The 19,533-nt window shown below is 38.3% G+C and overlaps 1 protein-coding gene across 1 annotated transcript in view; it reads right to left on the bottom strand.

Moving 5' to 3' along the window:
• Positions 1-19,533, bottom strand: part of TPRG1 (tumor protein p63 regulated 1) — a 383,450-nt gene that overhangs the window by 102,755 nt on the left and 261,162 nt on the right. Inside the window, exon 14 of the mRNA XM_063603024.1 lies at positions 12,755-12,846. Within this exon, the coding sequence (XP_063459094.1) occupies positions 12,755-12,846 (92 nt within the window). The remainder of the gene's footprint in view (positions 1-12,754; positions 12,847-19,533) is intronic.

The following is a 19,533-nucleotide window of genomic DNA, read 5'->3' as shown; positions in this document are numbered from 1 at the left end:
TCGTCGTTGTTGCTGTTGCTGTTGTTGTTGAGATGGAGTCTCGCTCTGTTGCCCAGGCTGGAGTGCAGTGGGGCGATCTCGACTCACTGCAACCTCCGCCTCCCAGGTTCAAGCGATTCTCCTGCCTCAGCCTCCCGAGTAGCTGGGACTACAGGCGCCCACCACCACACCTGGCTGATTTTTGTATTTTAGTAGAGAAGGGGTTTCACCATGTTGTCCAGGCTGGTCACGAACTCCTGAGCTCTGGCAATCTGCCCACCTCAGCCTTTCAAAGTGCTGGGATTACAAGCATGAGCCACTGTGCCTGGCCGGAAATCTTTAATTATAAATTAAATTTCCTAATTTTAGAGCCAGGGTCTCTCTGGCACTCTGGCTGGAGGCCAGTGGCGTGACCATAGTTTCACAGTTTTTAATTTATTATTTATTTATTTTTCTACGAATCACACACACAAAGAAGTTCACTGAAATCAACATTTGAAAGAACGCTGATGGGTTACAAATTTACACTGATTGCATTTTTTAAGTTACAGTATAAGAAGTGTGTAGTAACAACTTGTATCAAAACAGCAGATAAAGAAGCTTCTCTTTACTTCTTCACAGTGAGGGCTACAATTGCGTCAATCTCAAGGCTAGAGGGAAAAAAATGACAGCTCCAAAGCAACCAGCGTGACTTTTGAGAGAAGAAAAATTCAGTTCAGGAACTAAAACTGCCACACTGAGCAAAGCCCTGTGCCAGGGACAGAAGGGCAGCTGCCGTGGCCCTCCCTGTACAGGAGTCCTGCTTCCCCCTCCAGGAACTCTGGTAGGAAAGGCGGGGGAGATGCTCACCAGTTACCCTGCTATGGAACTGAGGCCTGAGAACAGGACGGGCTACAGACAGACAATCCCAAACTCCTGGGCTCAGGCAATCCTTCTGCCTTAGCCTCTTGAGTAGCTGGGACCACAGGCATGAACTACTGTCTGCTTGGCTTTTTTCTTTTTTTTCTTTTTTTTTGTGAAGACAGGATCTCACTCTGTTGCCTAGGCTAGTATCCAACTCCTGGGCTCCAATGATCTCCCTTCCCCCTGCCTTTAGTCTCCTAATTGTTCAGTTTCCTAATTGTTATAGGGTTATTCAATTTTTTTTCTTTCATGTTGAGTGAGTAGCAATAGTTTGTGTGTTTTGCGAAATTGGTTTGTTTCATCTGAGTTGTCAAATTGATATGTGTAGAATTGTTAGCTATAATCCCTTATTGTCTCTTTAACATTTGCAGCATCTGTAGTGATATGCTGTGATATCCCCTGTTTCATTCCTGATATTGGTAACTTGTGTCTCCTCTTTTTTCTTTTTCTTTTTTTTTTTTTTTGTCAGCCTTGCTAGATGCTTTCCATTTTATTGATCCTTTCAGAGAGCCAACTTTTTGTTTTGTTAATTTTTTCTATAGTTCTTTTGGTTTTTTTTGTTTAATTTTTTCATTGATTGCTATTCTTATCTAAGTTATTTACTTTCTTCTACTCACTTTTCGTTTCTTTGCTCTTCTTTTTCTAGTTCCTTGAAGCAGGGACTTAGGTTGTTGATTTGAGACTTTCCCTCAATTAATATGTACACTTTTCCTTTAGTGCTATAAATTCCACTTTCAGCACTGTTTTCACTGCATCCCACACATTCTGATAAGTCGTATTTTTTCTTCATTCAGTTTAATATAATTTTTAGTTCCTTTGAGATTCCCTCTTTCACCACTGAATTATTTAGAAGTATGTTTAATTTCCGAGTGTTTGGACATTTTTCTATTTTTTTTATTATTTACTTCTAGTTTGACTCATTGTAGTCAGAGAACATACTCTGTATGATTTTAATTCTTTCAAATTTGTTGAGGTTTGTTCTGTGGCTAAGGATATGGTAGCTCTTGCATAAGCAAAATATTGCATCAGCATCCATATGTAATGTAGATGCTTAAAAAAGATGTGCATTCTGCTGTTATTGAATGAAGTGTTCCATAAATATTAATTAGGTCCAGCTGATTGATGGTGTTGAGTTTTCTAAATCTTTCCTGATCTTCTGTCTAGCGGTGATACCAATTACTGAGAGAATAGTGTTGAAGTCTCAAACTATAATTATGGATTTGTCTATTTCTCATTTCTGTTCTATCAGTTTTTATTTTATGTATTTTTCAACTCTATTGCTTGGTACATTCACATTTAGAATTGCTATATCTTCTTGGTGGATTGTCTCTTTTATCATTAGATAATATCCTTTTCTGTCCCTGTTAATTTTCTTTACTTAGCACTCTACATTTTTAATTAATTCACATGGCAAAGCATTTCAGAAACCACAGCAACTCTTGGACTGTGAAGTTCTGTCTACTGAACAGACCATTGGAAGCACAGGCTTCCTTCTCTTCACCCTTCTTGCTCTACGTGCTCTTCTTAAACCCACCCTACCCTCCCTACAGGACATTTTGGCACAACCCAGGAAACCCCTTAGAGAGAAGACAATGCACTGTTTGTAAATCGAGCGGCATGTTTGCTCCTAACAGGCTATAAAAGTCGTTTGTATGACTGCTGTTAAAATGGTCTAGAAGTGTTGATAGCCTCAATATTAAGACTGAGGTCTTGTTTGTTTGCTTTCAGGAAACACGCTGGCAGGCCCCTAAATAATGAAGACTATGTTTAAATTATTGAGCAATTATTTCCAGAGCCTAAAGCCTTTCTAACAATGTCAACACCCTATTTGATATCCTTCAGTAACTTAAGATAGAATGCCTATAGTGGCCATGAAGGCAATATAAAAGCAATGGTGTGCTGTAAATATTAAACAAGTTCTAAAATAATCATAATAATAATGTCCTGACTTTATTACCTTGGTATAAATAACTGTCGCAACTGATTCCAAGACACCAAGGTGAGGTTCCTGAACATGAAGTTGGAAGAGACGGCAGGGCGTGATGGCTCACGCCTGTAATCCTAGCACTTTGGGAGACCGAGGTGGGCGGATCACGAGGTCAGGAGATCGAGACCATCCTGGCTAACAGAGTGAAACCCCATCTCTACTAAAAATACAGAAAATTAGCCAGGCGTGGTGGCGGGCGCCTGTAGTCCCAGCTACTTGGGAGGCTGAGGCAGGAGAATGGCGTGAACCTGGGAGGCAGAGCTTGCAGTGAACTGAGATCACGCCACTGCACTCCAGCCTGGGCAACAGAGCGAGACTCCGTCTCAAAAAAAAAAAAAAAGAAAAAGGAAGAGACACCTATAGGTGGCTCTCATGAAGGGGTAAGAGCTGGTTCCCATGCACCATTGCACACCATGTTAGAGAATAAAGAGGGGCTGGTGTAAGGCAGTGGGCAGTGGCAATGTGTTGGCAAAGCTGGGAGCACACAGCCTTTCTGAAGGCATTCAAAATTAAATTAAAAAAAACACGGACCAGAGTGGAAATGGTCTATGGATCCCCAGTTTGTGACTCCAGAAGAGAATATGATCCAAACTCCTTAGGCTACCATTCAGAATTCTTTACGTTCTCATTCGTTCCTATTTTTCTAGCTTGTTTCTAGTTCTCTCACTCTTGCTCACTATAATCCAGCCACATTGAACTGTTTGTGATTCCCTGAGCCTGTCTCTGTTACTCTGCACGTATTCTTCTCTTTTCCGGGAATGTTTTTGTTTTTTGTTGTTGTTGTTGTTGTTGTTTGAGACGGAGTCTCGCTCTACAGCCAGGCTGGAGTGCAGTGGCACGATCTTGGTTCACTGCAACCTCCGCCTCTCAGGTTCAAGCGATTCTCCTGCCTCAGCCTCCTGAGTAGCTGGGACTACAGGCCACATCACCACGCCTGGCTAGTTTTTGTATTTTCAGTAGAGGCAGGGTTTCACCATGTTGGCCAGGATGGTCTCAATCTCTTGACCTCGTGATCCACCCGCTTTGGCCTCCCAAAGTGCTGGGATTACAGGCGTAAGCCACCATGCCTGGCCTTCCAGGAATGTTTTATACCATCATTTCTTTTGGAAATCCCTCCTCCTTTTAAAATCTTGATGTCTTCTTTACCTAATGTAACAATACACAGTGCGTTTTATGTTCCCGTGGAATCATTTGTAGGGCCATATAGAAGTATGTATCATACTCTGTTGTGACTTTGTTTACATGTCTGTCTTTCTCACAAGACTGAGAGCTCCTTGAGGAGAGAAACGGTGTCTTATTTATCACTGTACTTTCATCACTTAGGGCAGAGTTGGGTTTACAGAGGGAACTCAGTAAAAAAATAATAAATGTATGAATGAATGAATATAAATAAATACTACTACTAATAATAGTAATTAAAAGCCAACTCTTACATGACATAACATATGGCAAAAAACTGTTATAAGCACTGTACATTATTAAGTAATGCAATCATTGAAATAACGCTCTTAAGATCCCTATTTTATAGATCGCAAAACTGAGGCCCAGAGGACATAAGAGATTTGTACAACCATGGCCAGATAGCTTGTAACTGATGTAGCTAGGCATTTCGCTGCATTAGACTCCTTTCACCTCTTGACTTTTTCTGAGTCCTCCCTAATTGGTAGCAGTCATGAGAAAATAAACACTTCCAAGTACATTTGTGACTGTAGCAACTAAGTGCCCTCACGGTCTTATAATGCAGGTCACTCAGAGACCATTAGCTATCAGGGTAAGGTTGCTGCCATGGTGAATTTATAGAGAAAAGCAATGTGTTTAATTAAGTGGTTGTCAAAAACACCCACCCAGTATAAATGGATTCTGGCAAGAGAGATGCTTTTGTTGCTGCCAGAGTCCTGCCACAGGTCATTAACATCTTGATAGATTTGAGGCACTTTCTAGCCTGAATGCTTTCACCCAAAGACAGAGGCAAGTCTTACTGGGCTTTGAGTTGCTTGGAGGCCCATGGACACGGAGGCAGGACACAACGGATGGACCCTGCTAGTATCAGCCAAGGGCTTCATACAGTGGATTACTTGATCAGAACCAAATCTAAGCCAAGTGTGTGGTAAGTTCTGAGCCCAATCATGTGCCACACACTGTACTAATCACTGGGAACTAGGCTGAGATATGCTGAATATAAGTGACTCAGAATCAGGCCCTGCCTCAAGGAGTGCCTTCTTCACAAAGTGCACAATGAACTACACTTTGTCATATAATGTGAGCACAAAGAAGGGAGACAAGATTATTCCAGTTGAATCAATATGGAAAGTCTCTATGGACTTGGTATCCCTGAATGACAGGAGAAGGCCGGGTTAGCAGAAACAAGGCAGAGGCATACAAAACAGAGGAAATGGGGTGAGTGCAATCATGAGGCCAAGGGATAGCACCGGAAATTTGGGGAAACAGCAGGCAGTTCAATTTGACTGATAGAATTTGTAAAGGCTCATAATGGTAAGTAAGGCTGGAGCAAGAAACTCAGTCATGACATACAAAGGCTTGTGGATGTAACAGACGTATATGGAAGCAGTGAGAACCCACCGAAATTCTTATGCATGAACATGAGAGTGATCTGGACCAGTATACTTCTCAAATTTTAATGTGCATAGGAATCAACTGGGGATCCTGTGAAAATGCAGATTTGTGTTCAGTAGGCCTGGCTGGGATGAGAACTAGGGGTTAGCATTGCTATCAAGGTCCCAGGTGATGCTGGTGCTGCTGAATTCAGGACTACACTTTGAGTAGCAGGGGTCTAGACTAGATGAGCACGTACAAAAATCCATGGGGTTGAGTAGAAAATGCAGTTTCGAAATGGTAGTTTCCATAGTACTTTTATCATTCAGTTCCTCATGATTTAATAAGGATTAGAAATCTCTGATTTCCAGTTTTTTAAAATCTTTTTCCTTTTTAATTATTGGTAGTAGTGTTTTTATTATATGATTAGTTTCGCAGTCCTGATAACATAATGAGGCTGTGACAAGGTAAACGTGTGACTCGCTTTAGTCCATCAGCATTGCCCACCATCCCTTACAGGCATTTGGCTTTTTTGTTGTTCCTGGTCAAAGACTAAATAAAGTCAAATGAACAGCAAAAACCAGAGAAAGATCTGGAGAGGAAAAGGTCCCTGAACCTGCCCAATGAACCCCTGATCCTCTTCCCTGCAAACAAAAGACAATCAACAAAGAAAACAGACACAGGCACAAAGATTATTTAACCAATTTGAACTGCAGTGATCACTGTATTGGGAGATGAAAAAAAAAATCACAAAAGGCAGCAAGAGCAGTGTAATGAGAAGACAACTAGCCTGGGAGAGAGGTGTCATGAAGTCAAGCCCTCCTGTGACCCTTAATAAGTGGTTGCCCTTCGGCAGGTCATTTAATCTCTAGGTTTCTTCATCCGTAAAATAAAGCCAATAGTCCCTCCCTGCCTTCTCCCATGGGTCTGTTTGAGAATTGCATAGGATAGTAGGTGTGAAAGCGATCACACACAGTGTCACTTTGAGGACCAGGATACTTAAAAGAGGCAACCCTGTGCCTGGAAAACAGTCCCTGATCACCTATTCTTCAATGTTCCTTTGTCTCCCAGGCTGCCCTTCTTTTTATTTAAAGATCTAATAGAGCCCTTTCTTCTGCAGAATCTTTCTAAATTAAGCATAGATGCCCTTCACACTTCCACTTACTGCACCAAATCCAAGAGACAGCATTTCTCTGTTTTGCAAATAAGTTTTTGCCAGATGAGATCCAGCATGCTCTTCAGGGAATGCCAAATATGAAAGAGGCAACCCTTGTCCATTGAAGGTCACAATATAATACTGAGGCACGTGCGGAATCTTTGCACAACAGTGGAAGGGCTATTATGGCAAAAGTGAGGACAACATACCAGGTTGGAGCCTTATTTCCGCAACTTTAGAGCTGTGCTACTCTTCTGAGCCTAGATTCTCCCATTTATAAACTGAAGGTAATGTTTCCTACCTCAGACTGTCACTGTGAAGATTAATCTAAATGAAGAAGAGACTTTTTAAACTATGAAGTGCTATAGAAATATTATTATTATAGAAATAGCCAAAAATAAATGGGGATGCTTCGTATAGTTTCATTTATCTTTCCCATCATAAAGTCTTACTCTGCCCCACTGATAGATATTTCTTACTTGGATATTCAGTTTTGAAAGAATCATAATAAACCCTTACATTTGTGTGTCATTGACAGTTTGGAGAGTAATTATCTGATAATAGGTGAATGATTGAGTAACTTTATAAAAACTATATGGTAATCAGGAAAAACATAAGGAAAAAACTGAGAGAAGTTCCAATTAGAGAAGATCATAAATGTTATATACATTTGCACTTTTCACAATAGCAAAGAGATAGAATCAACCTAAATGTCCATTAATAATAGACTGGATAAAGAAAATGTGGTACATATACACCATGGAATACTATGCAGACATAAAAAAGAATGAGATCATGTCCTTTGCAGGGACATAGTTGGAGTTGGATTTGGAGGTCATTATCCATAGCAAACTAATACAGGAACAGAAAACCAAATACCCCATGTTCTCACTTATAAGTGGGAGCTAAATGATGAGAACACATGGACACATAAAGGGGAACAACACACACTGGGGCCTACCTGAAGGTAGAAGGTGGGAGGAGAGAAAGGATCAGGAAAAATCATTAATGAGTACTGGGCTTAGTACCTGAGTGATTGAATAACCTGTACAACAAATCCCCATGACACAAGTTTACCTATGTAACAAACCTGCACTTGTACCACTGAACTTAAAATAAAAGTTAAAAATAATTATATGCATTTGTATTCATAATGACAAATGCATGGACATCAAAACATTTGGTGCATTTTATAAGTTCTCAGTAAATGTCATTATTAATATGTAACAATTTTCGGCAAGAATACATAAAAATAAGCTGGAATTATATATATATCAAAAATTAAAAGTGGTTGTGCTTCTTTCAAGAATAGTAAATATCTAATGAACTAAAGGACCTATTAAATGGGGAGTCTTTGCACAACAGAGGAAAAACTATTAAAACAGGGGCATATTAAAGCAAACCTTAACACAAAAAAGGACATATTAAAACAAATTCACCAATTAAAAAAATTAAAAAGACAAACCCTAACCAAGTTCACCCAGCTTTACTGATAGTAAGCAGTAGATCCAGGATTCAAAGCCAAACCTTCTGATTGTGAATTCAGTGCTTTCTCTATGACACCAGGCTGACTCTTCAACTTCACTTTGATTCTACTGTCTATATGTTCCACATGGACAGTCTGATTTCACATATTAATTACACCGAAGCCCTGGGATAGACACCAGGTGGAGTTGGGGGAATAATGAAACATATTTTAAGTATCTTTTATAAAGATGAAGAACAAGAATTACCGGTTTTTAGATACCTTAGGCAACTACTCTCAATGAGGAATAAGAAGAATAAGAACAACAATCGCCCACCACCACTTCACACTAACGTGTGTGGAGGGAAGACGCTGTCTCCTCCTGTCTCTTTAACCATTGTAGACAAAGACACCTCAAGTACATTCTGCTGAAGAGCCACTTTATTGCCATCATATCATACTTTTTGAAATTCCATAAAGTGTCAAGATGTTCTCCTTGGTGCTGGCTTAATGGATCCGTTCTAAAAGCATACACATAGTTTTTTTTAAATAATCTTTTTTTTTTTTTTCAGAAGGGCCAATAAGAAAGGTAATAGGAAACTGCAAGGTGGAAATAAACACTATCCTGTCTTTATAAATGTATATAACAGTCCTGGATGAGCTGGCCTGGAGGCCTGAAACCTAATCGGAGATTCATTAGAATTCTCTTAATGGTGTCAGCTAAACTGGGATCTAGCTGAGGTTTAGGGCTGCATCTCTCCAGTGCCCCTCTTGGACTCTCTGTTTATTTTCTTTGTCTTCTCTTCCCAAGTGCCTGCAAACTTATTTTTCTGATTTTACTGAATAATGTGCCCACATCAATTTAGAGAATCACAAAGCAGCTTACCTGAATTAATTTGAGTACTACTCCTTGGAAAATGGCTTTACCAACTTAATGTTAGTAAAATAAACAACATACGCATTGTTTTATTCTTCTAAAATCTGAAAAATTCTCATTTCTCATTCACATCTAGTCCCAACAATTTTAGATGAAAGGTTGAGGGCCAATAGTGATCTTTATAAAATGGAAATTGATAGCATTTTCTCAACCCTTCAGTGCCTCCCCATCACGTATGGGATAGAATCTAAGTTCTTTAACATGATGCAAAGGCCCTTAGGCTCTTCTCCAGTCTCTTCTCTTGACAATTCCCACCTTGCCCTCCTACATCAAACTATTTCTAGGAGTTTGATCAAATATAACTAAAGACTGAGCTGAGTTCATCAATCAACTCACACCTGCATCTTTGGAAAGAATTAGAACCCAATCAGCCTCAAGACCAATGCAGGAGTGCAGTCTATTTTCCTTGCTCTGTCACTTATATGTTCTTCATTTGGGCACTTCATGTTCTCCAGCCCACATTTCTTATTTATAAAATAGGAATCATAAAACCAACGAAGTTGTCGTGAAGCTAACGTAAGTTCACAGATGTGAAAATCATTTGTAATGTGCTATACACAGTAAAAGCGCTTTTACTCTCATCATTCTGAAATGGGAATCCTTGTTCTAAAGCCAGGCATGCTAGACAGGCAGCCCCGTTGCTAGATAAGCAGCCAGGAGTGTCCCATCTCCATGGAATGAGCTAAAAGTTAATGTGCATGAAGCTCAGTCATTTTTGTCATACATAAAAGAGAATCTCGGCCGGGTGCGATGGCTCACGCCTGTAATCCTAGCACTTTGGGAGGCCGAGGCGGGTGGATCACGAGGTCAGGAGATCGAGGCCACCCTGGCCAACAGGGTGAAATCCCGTCCCTACTAAAAAAAAACACAAAAAATTAGCCGGGTATGGTGGCGGGTGCCTGTAGTCCCAGCTACTCAGGAGGCTGAGGCAGGAGAATGGTGTGAACCCCGGGAGGCAGAGCTTGCAGTGAGCTGAGATTGCGCCACTGCACTCCAGCCTGGGTGACAGAGCGAGACTCCGTCTCAAAAAAAAAAAGAGAGAATCTTGTGTGGTTGGTGAGGCTAGGGCAGTTGGTCCATATTACAGCTCCTATAATTCATAAGAACTAAATAAATGGGAAGCAAGAAGCCAGGAGTAATTGCAAGCTCTTACCTTTCTGGGCCTGCATGTTTGTTTATTTTCTTTAGTTTTTTTGTTTTGTGGTTGCTGTTGGGGGAGTTGGGATTTTTGTTTATGTGTTCTCATTGTTGTCGTTTTTGCCTTTCCCTGCCTTGGTGTGCTAGAATTTTCAAACAAACAAAAAGGCTTAAATATGAAAGGCCATTTAAATCCTCCATGAATGCTCCTCTTTTTGACAATTATTTTTTCTTATTTTTCTGCTTGAAAAGTAACAGTGGCTAGACTAGAAACCTCATTTATTTGGACCAGATGCCTGAACCATCGTCTTTACAACTAGCAGCGCTTTCCATTGCATAATGCATCTCGGAACCCACGATGAGGTTTTTAACAAGCAAAGAAAATAAACTGTCAAATTCTCACCATGGCAGAAATGACTGAAATCAGAACTTTTCCTGAAAGTAGGTTTTAATGGGTAAGAGGAGGTAAAGGATTTTGGCAGAGAGAAGACCAAAAAGAACACCAAGGAACTACGATTTAAAGGGGATGGATGGGTTCCAAAGTGCAAAGGAAGAAAGTCTGCAAGCAAACAAGCAAATATGATAGTAAGAAATTGCATGTATGCAGGACTCATCCCTCATTGTTGTAGTTAATTTAAATAGGTACCACAAAACAAAAGAGAAATGTAAAATGAGTTTCTAGATAGGCTTTACCAACTTTTGAGCTTCCTATTAGGTTCAAGCTGGGTTCAAAGTTTGGGTCTTTGGGGGACAGCTGTTCGTACTTTTCTGAAAACTACTGGTGTTACCAATCATTGTAGTTGATGTTAAATCAAGCAGGCAGAATTGTAGTGCTAAGCTTCAATATAGTTCATGCAGTCTGACTTAGCTTTGGACAATTTATGTCTACACATCTTTATAATCACTGAATAAAAATAATCAAGCAAACAAAAAAAGCATATTTCTATATAAATAAAACCAATTAAAATGTGCAAGATTAAAGAAATTACCAGTTCTATTATCTGAGAACTCAACAACAGCCTTGACTAGATTTAGAAATACCGCATTTGTGTATTCTTTCTTGTAAGGGAGATGCAGTGTAGAAACAGATTAGTTAAGTGTTTGCTACTGATGGGATCTCCAAAATCTATGTTGACACCTATTCTAATCAAGGCAGACTATTCATTTGCAGAAGTCAAATGTCATAATGGATGGGAAGTGGGGAGTGGGAAATGAAATGCATGTTGGTAAAAGTGAATTAGGAAAAAGCCTGAATTACAGAGTTTTCTTTTCATTAGAGGTAACCCAGAAATGACAGAGATGGATAGTATAGAAATGAAGGAAGATGCTACAAAGAAAGAGCCTCTTACTAATAGTTATCACTTGTGAACGAAGAGGGGCACTAACAGCTATTGAAAGTCCATGTGCTAGGCATTTTGCTAATTTACCAATGTTATCTCATTTGGTCCTCAAGAATTCTTCAGATACATACTATTATCTCCATTTTATGCATGAAGAAACAAAAACCCAAAATTGACAGATAAGTTGGTGTCTAAGAGTTCATTTTTATTTATTTGAAACAATAGTATAAAATGGTGAGCAATCAGATGAACTCACAGGTGATAAAGGTTCTACTTTCCATTGATTGAAAAATTTGTTCTGCTGGCCTGGATGGTAAAACATTCAAGTGTTGCCCTCCTGAAACTTAGTCTAACAAGACATCCTGCCCAGCAGTTAAAGATTAATGATTATTTACTCAAGGTATAGGAATCACAGAGCTTCTCTGCTGAACCCTTTTGTGATCAAGTTACCAGGCCAGAAAACAGAACTTACTGAATTAATCAAGTATCTGAACTGGGTAGTCTAATCAAATTATCTATTTAATATTAAGGCTTCAGTAGTAAAAAAAAAAAATTGTCTTTTCTCTTATTATAGGGATATTTTACTTATTATAAAGACCATGGTATTACTAATATTTACTTGGCGGGTAAAGAGATGGTCACACAAACAACAGAATTTCTGAGAAGGCTAGAAAGGTAACCATCTTTGTGGTGGTATTTGCAAGCAAAGCTCTTATGGATAAGATAATCTTTGGGGGGAATGCAGGCAGTTATTGAAGCAATAAGGGCTTGAATGTTCGACTTGGTTTTTATCCTAACTCTGGAAATGTACCTGACTTAGCTATCTTCATGATTTCCCTGGTTTTTCTGTTCATGATTGTATATAAGATCAAATTCAAAGTATATATGTTGATTTTATCTATATTCTTTCCCAGACTTTCTCTCCATGACACCTAGAATGAGATGATTAGTAGTTCAATGTGTTTATAGGGGGAGTGCTTTTAAATAAGAGAGATTAGAATGAGAGAATTAGGAAGCCAATATAACAGTCTTTGAGAGTGGAGATACAGGCCTGACCTAAGGTAGACGTAGTGATGGTTGAGTGAGGGGACCAGCCTAGAAAACAGGTATAGGAGTCATATCTGGTTGTATCATCAGCCACGGAGTGCTGGGAAATGTGACTAACCTGGTAATTCAATCATTTATCTTATGTAGCAACCGGAGAAATTCTACCACAGGTCCATCTCCTATTCTGTTACAGTGATGTCAAGGCAAACGCTGTATTTCCACGGCCCTTCACTTAGCTGTAACTACTCACTTTGTCAAGAGCCAGAAGCCTTGAATGGTCTCTCCAGAAGTCTCAGCTACGTGACCTTTCAAGTCTTCCATGGCAGTCTCAATGGCCCCCGGCTGTGTGGAAAGGAGAAAATACCTAGTTTAGAGCAGACTTAGCCCACTTCGCGCTTATGATTAGTTAGTATATTCCAGCAGCTCCTCTGGAAAGCTGGTCACAAAGGATATAGTTTATGCAGTTGCCTGTATGCCTAACTGCCTTCCAGAAAACTTACTCTTGAACTCTGGTAAGCTTTTCTCCTTAGGTGGAGAAAAAGTGGTCTAGGCCCCATCTTCTATAATCTTACTCAGATTTAATTATATAAATGAAGACAGCCACTTTCAGAGGAACAGTTTTCCCAAACAAGCACTATAAAGTTCAAAGCCTTTAGGAATCTGTACATTTTTAAATTAAACCTTTTTTCTCTTCCTAGAGCACATGTCAATAAAAAACAATATAGCCTTCTTCCAATGCTCTGACAATAAATTTTAGCTGACTCATGGAGATACACTCTTTCAGTCTTCTCACCTCATTTTCTGCTTCCTTCCCCAAACAGGTGTTACTACTTATAGGCCCAACCTTAGCTTAAAGATTGATTGTCATCTGTTCTAGTAAGTTCATAGACTCTTTAGCTCAATGACTCTCAAATTTCAATGCCCGTCAGAATCACCTAAAGTATGTGTTAAAACATAGATTTCTGGGACTCTACCCAGAGTTTTTTATTCAGCTGGACCAGGGTGGGACCTGAGAATTTGCATTTCTAACAAGTTCTTGGGTGCTGCTGGTGGTGTGGAGGCTGTACTAAGAGAACCACTGCTCAAATGTACTTCGACAGAGAAGGTTGTGCCAACGTCAGTCACCTCCAGTGACCCCACTGGCAGGAATAGATGACTCTGGAGGGGAGTCGCCTAGGATTCTATGACAATTTTCCCTACACTCAACCTCCGCTCCCTGTGATGCAGTCTGACTCTTCCAGTCCCACTTGTCCTCTCAAAAATAATACTTTCTTTAATGACTCAACATGGGTATTTTTTTGGGTCTCTCTTCCTGTATTCACATAATTTTGGTCTCAACAAATATAACTGAGTAGTGAGACTAATATTTTTCAGAAGAAAAAATTGTTAAGTAAAGAGTAATGAAATAATCCTAAAATAAGTATTTTATTGAATGCTTTTATGCCAGGCACTTTGCCAAGGATATGTGAAGATGAGTATAATCATGTAGAATTTTTAAAACCTTATTTGCCTCGCTTATGGAAAATAATTGGCAAAGCCTATCAAAATGAAAAATGATCTATCCTTTGATCCATATTTTCACTTCTGTGAAATTATACTAAAGAAATTTTTGCATATATACAAAATGACATATCTATAAAGTGTTCTTTGCAGCCTTATTTTTGGATAGCAAAAATTTCTGGAAAAAAACCGCAAACATCTCTCAATAAAGGACTAGGGATATATATTATAGGATACATTCATATAAGACAATATGATGAAGTTATAAAAAGTGTGAAGAAAATTGTGTTAATACGGAAAGATTTTTAAAGGTATTATCAAATGAAAGAAAAAAATGAACAGAAGAGAAGGTAAAATATGCCATTTTCTGCATAAAAAGGAGGAGAGGGAATAAAAACAAATATTTATGTTTGCTTCTATATGCCTAAAGTAACTCTTAAAGGATATATAGAAACTATTAACATTGGTTCCCTATGGGTAGTAAAGAATGTGATGAAGACAAAAGATGAAGGTGATGTTTTGCTGTACGCCTTTTCAAAAGTCAGACACAAAAAATAAAGCATGTTCTTTACAGAATGAATTGGTAGACTCTGGAGTTCTATCAGTCTTCTCACTGTGCTGTTCTTATCTTTGGTAAAAATGTAGGTCAAGCCCTTATAGAACACAGAAGGAAAATATACCCAGATACAGAATTGTACTCTCCCCCATCTTACTATTATAGTTACTATAATAAGTTAACTTTAGTCATTTAGTGCCATATATAATATGAAAGTATAAATACATTGACTTGTGTCTGGGACATCAAGGTGTAAATCTCAGCCTTTCTTATGAGGATCCATTATACACCATTTTGTCATTCTGTACATCAGTTTGCTCATTTATTAGATGAAGAAGATAATAACTGTAACTGAGTCATGCTACAAAACACTATATATATTATATTATTATATATAAAATGGTAAATACTGATTAATACAAATCTTTATCATCATTCTCATTATGGCTGATATCAGATAGAAGGAAAATAGTTATACCAGAATTTGGGATCCAATGTTTACTGTAATTGAATAATCACACACACACACACAAAAAAAACACTATATATATTATATTATTATATATAAAATGGTAAATACTGATTAATAAAAATCTTTATCATCATTCTCATTATGGCTGATATCAGATAGAAGGAAAATAGTTATACCAGAATTTGGGATCCAATGTTTACTGTAATTGAATAATCAGCTCTGAGACATCATGCAGCCTAAGACAAACAGGGAAATACAGTGGAATAATATGTACACATCATCTGACACAGCGTAACAGGCAATATTGTCTTTTACAGTCTAGCACTGAATAGTTTTAGTCAAAGCAAACCTACTGGGGGTATTTTGAAAACATATGTGTTTGTTTCCTTACATTTCCTTGAGCTAGACTAGCCTGGAGCCAGTTGTCACACAAACAATGTCCATGTCTGTGCTAATTTTTCTCCATGTAATGAGCTCCTTAGCTAAACAGGAGTGGTATAGAAAAGCATGTCTCTGCAGACTCAGACACTTGGGTCTCTCTTGTCATATCCAGACTGCAGTCACTTTGCAATGAACACATAAAGTAAGAAAATCAGCTCTAAATCAGATGTGATTTTTAAAGTCCAAGCAAATTTGTCTTTACCTGAAAATGAAGGGAATATATCGTATCTCATTGTGGTTAGTCCTCTGCTCTCATAAAGAAAAAAAAAATCATCTTTTTTATAATCTTCACAGGATTTCAGGGTTGGAGGGAGTCAAGAAACCTTTTGCCCAGTGAGATAACTATTTTCTACACCCGAAAGAAGCCCACACAGGCAATAACAATACAACTAATATACTTATTTGTTTCCAATGTGAAAGCAAGACACAGGGAACCCTATAGCAAGAGGAGAGGGAAAGAGAGAGAGTATGAAAGCCAAATTAGTGTCATGGAAGCAATGACATCTTGCTACACAATGGAAAGTCCTGAACCTGGTTATTAAAGTCTCGTTGCTCACAATAGAACACAGACTATAAAAATGCCACGGGGAACCATTAATTAAATATTAAAAGATCAAATAGTTTTAGTCCCATTAGTTTGTATGTAATTTACATTCTCGAGTATAAATTTAGAGATAATTCCCCATCCCAAATCGCTTTCAACTTTCTGATAAGGTATCTGCAAATATAGAGTCCTACAGAGAGTTTAAAAATATCTTTCCCCATGTGGACTAAGTATTGTTCCTTTCATAAGAAGTTGCTTTTGAATATCAGTCTCCACAACCAAGAAGTTTATCATAATATACCTCTAGTTATTAGCCTTGAGGGGTACTTTTGTTCAGAGAAGGCACTAGGCCTTTTTTTAGATATGTCTAAGCAATAATAGCAGATGAACTGAAACCAAAGGAAAAGGTTATCCAAGCAGACTGATGGCAAGTAGCTTGGATCTTTGTTTCTGTGACTTTTCATTCATTTTCCAAGGTCAGAGGCAGTGGGATGTGGTGGAAAGCATCGAGGGTCCTGGGTTCCAGGCCTGTCTTCTAGTTCTTGCGTGGCCCAGAGGTTGCTTGTTGACCTTGGCACCAAGTCATACCTCATTTGTGTGCATCAAAGGTTGGATTCTGGATTCAATATTCCTCAAGACCCTTCTAGCTGGGAGCTCAGAAGCTAAGTCAGAGGCACACAGTTTCAGAAAATAATAGGTTGGAAGCCTGAGGAAAGGAAGTAACATCCCAGAGTGATCCGTAAAGAATACAAGAGGTTTAAGGGTCCAGATATACTTTTTTTTATGATCCAGTATTGAGTGATGTGGTCTAATATATGAGGTTATGATGCTAAAATTGACTTGTTGGTCAATAATTAATTTATGTGTCAGTCACCTCTTTGTAAATCTAATTTGTAATTCATGTAATTGAACTTCTTTCTGATTATGGCATCGGCTGCTTACTCCTGGCACTGGAGAAATTGAGCAATATCCTGCCTCAGGGAGCCAATGAGTAACTTTCCTTTCTAGTTTAAAACATTTAAACAGGAAGAAACCTACATATACAACAAAAGTTAAATAAATTATAGTATATTCCCATAGTTGGATATTATGAAACTATTAAAAATTAGATTATGGAAGTATGTTATTGAAATGGGAAATAATAGTTGGCATATAATCCCATTTTTACACAAGAATTGTGTATATATAAGTAAAAGAAAAAAGAATATGCACCTAAATATATGAGCAGATTTAATACATTTTAGTTAAGTTTGGGCAGTGATAATCTTTATTTTACTTTGCTTATTTACATTTTCTAATTTTTCATCAATAAACCACCTCCTGTGCAATAATTTTAAAACATTTTAATAATAGAAAATACCTGACCAAGTAATCCCTCCACTCAATGACTACCCTTCTGAATTTACAACATATATACTTTAAGTTCTTACTCCATGATAAGTTGATTTCTTTTTAATTGAATCTAATTATAAATTGGAAAACTAGTTCGAGCCCTAGCTTTGCCACTTGCTAGCCTCTTAAGCAAGTCAGTGATCACTATCTACCGTGACATTGAGCAAGCGACTCCCCCTTCTCTTGGCCTTATTTTCCTTTGAGAACAAGTGTGTTGATTAGCTCACTCGTGCTCAAAATGTGGTCTCAGGACAGAGAGCATCAGTATCACCAGAGACTTTGTGGAAATCTAGAATATAATGTTTTGCATAGTAAAGATTGAGAATCATCTGACTATATCATCTGTAGATTTCATTTCAGCTTTAAGAAGCCATATTTTATCATGACTCTTTCACAGATTTGAATCTTTGAGACTCTTGATCTTATTGAATTATCCCTTGAGAAAATGAGTTAGCTTCCTTTTTACTGCTACAGACCCTACACGTCTACATTTATATCTTACCCTGAAGGTCATGATGAGGTCATGGGCATCTTAATGTTGTTTCCTATTACCAATTACAGAAAAATGGATGTAAAGTCAAGAAAAAAGAGAAACCATTTATAACAACAATGAGATGCCATTTATAAAATGTTGATAGATGTGTTATGCACTCTACTAAGAACTTTTACAAAGTTAGCTTATTTAAATTTCTATATAAAAATGGTGTTTTATCTATACTTTGTAGATGAGGAAATATATGCATATACATCCAATACCCTCCTCCCAACACACACACACACACACATTTCTCTTCAGTTTTTTTCAACTACCACCCATTAGCAGACTTGTGGTTCATAAGCTAGCAAAGCTGGATCTTTTTTTTTTTAAGTTTATCATTATAAACTTCAGTTAAGCCAACAGTTGTATTTTCATTGTTCTCATGTGTGTGAATGCACATTTATTTTACTCACATGGCAATAAGAGCTCTTCATACTATGTCTGTTGGTCTGAAGGAGGGCAAACGCTGAGTATCTTGGGAAAATCTCCCTATTGGTTCCTAGAGTCTTCAGGTTTACTTTAGATCCACTAATAATTAGAAGATTTTTCCCTCACAAGCTTTTGAGAACTTAAGATTGTTTTCGATACACCTAATGAAAAAGATATTCTTCGCATTGATTGGAATCAGTCATTGAAAACACTTATAAAGGAGCCATAAATTCTATTGTGCGTGGTCAGGAAAGTATTGGACTTGGAGAAAGAAGTTCCAGAATCAAGACCTGGAATCTAGCTGCAGCCCTTCCACTAACATTATATGATTTGGACAGGTCACTTCATTTTTCTCAAACTTCAATATGTTCATCTTTAAAACACGGAAGTTAAGCCCTCTCCTGCCTGCCTGCCTCCCAGTATTGCTCTGGGGAATCAAACAGATAAAGGATGTGAGTTTGCTGTATAAGCTACATGGTGCAACACCAATACAATCATCATGTGTAGTGGATTTGGACTCTGTCAATTTAGCTGAGCTGAAACTACATTTTCCAGAATTGCTTTTTTGTGTGTGTTTCCAAATTAGGGCTGGCAACAAGAGACACCTGTGTAATATTCAAAAGGCAGAATTGAAACATAAGTCGTTTTCCCTGTTGAAGATCAGTGCAGGTCACCATGCACTGTGACAACTCATGTTCATGGCAACTGTTATCCTGCTTTACTTAACGGCAAGGGGTAGCCCCTGTACCTGCGTCGCCTTCTATCACAGTCAGGCTTTTTTTCTAAGACTTTCCTCTCCCTGGGCTAGTTAAGTGTGTAGCTCAGTAATGAAAGCACTGGCTTCTAAAAGTGACCTCTCACCATCAAGGTTAGACTTGGTGGGAGACAGACATAGGTTCCAGTTTTTCCTCATAAGTGAAACATTGTCACCAGAAATTCCAGTTTGTCCATGCAATTTTTTCCTATTCCTTTTTCCCTATTTCCTCTTCACAACTGCCAACTGATTGGCCTATTCTAACTTTAGGCCCAACACCAGATTCAGAGAAAACAACTTTCCATAGTCTCAGCCAGCTCTCATAATTGCATCAGCTCCCAGCAATAAATCTTTATTCTATATCGCAGTGTGTTCTTCTATCATCAAACCCTGACATCATCAA

Source organism: Pan paniscus, chromosome 2 (assembly GCF_029289425.2).
Source record: "Pan paniscus chromosome 2, NHGRI_mPanPan1-v2.0_pri, whole genome shotgun sequence".
Taxonomy (NCBI): Eukaryota; Metazoa; Chordata; class Mammalia; order Primates; family Hominidae; genus Pan; species Pan paniscus.
The sequence above is the reverse complement of the archived record's forward strand: the minus strand, read 5'-3'. Positions and strand labels throughout refer to the sequence as shown.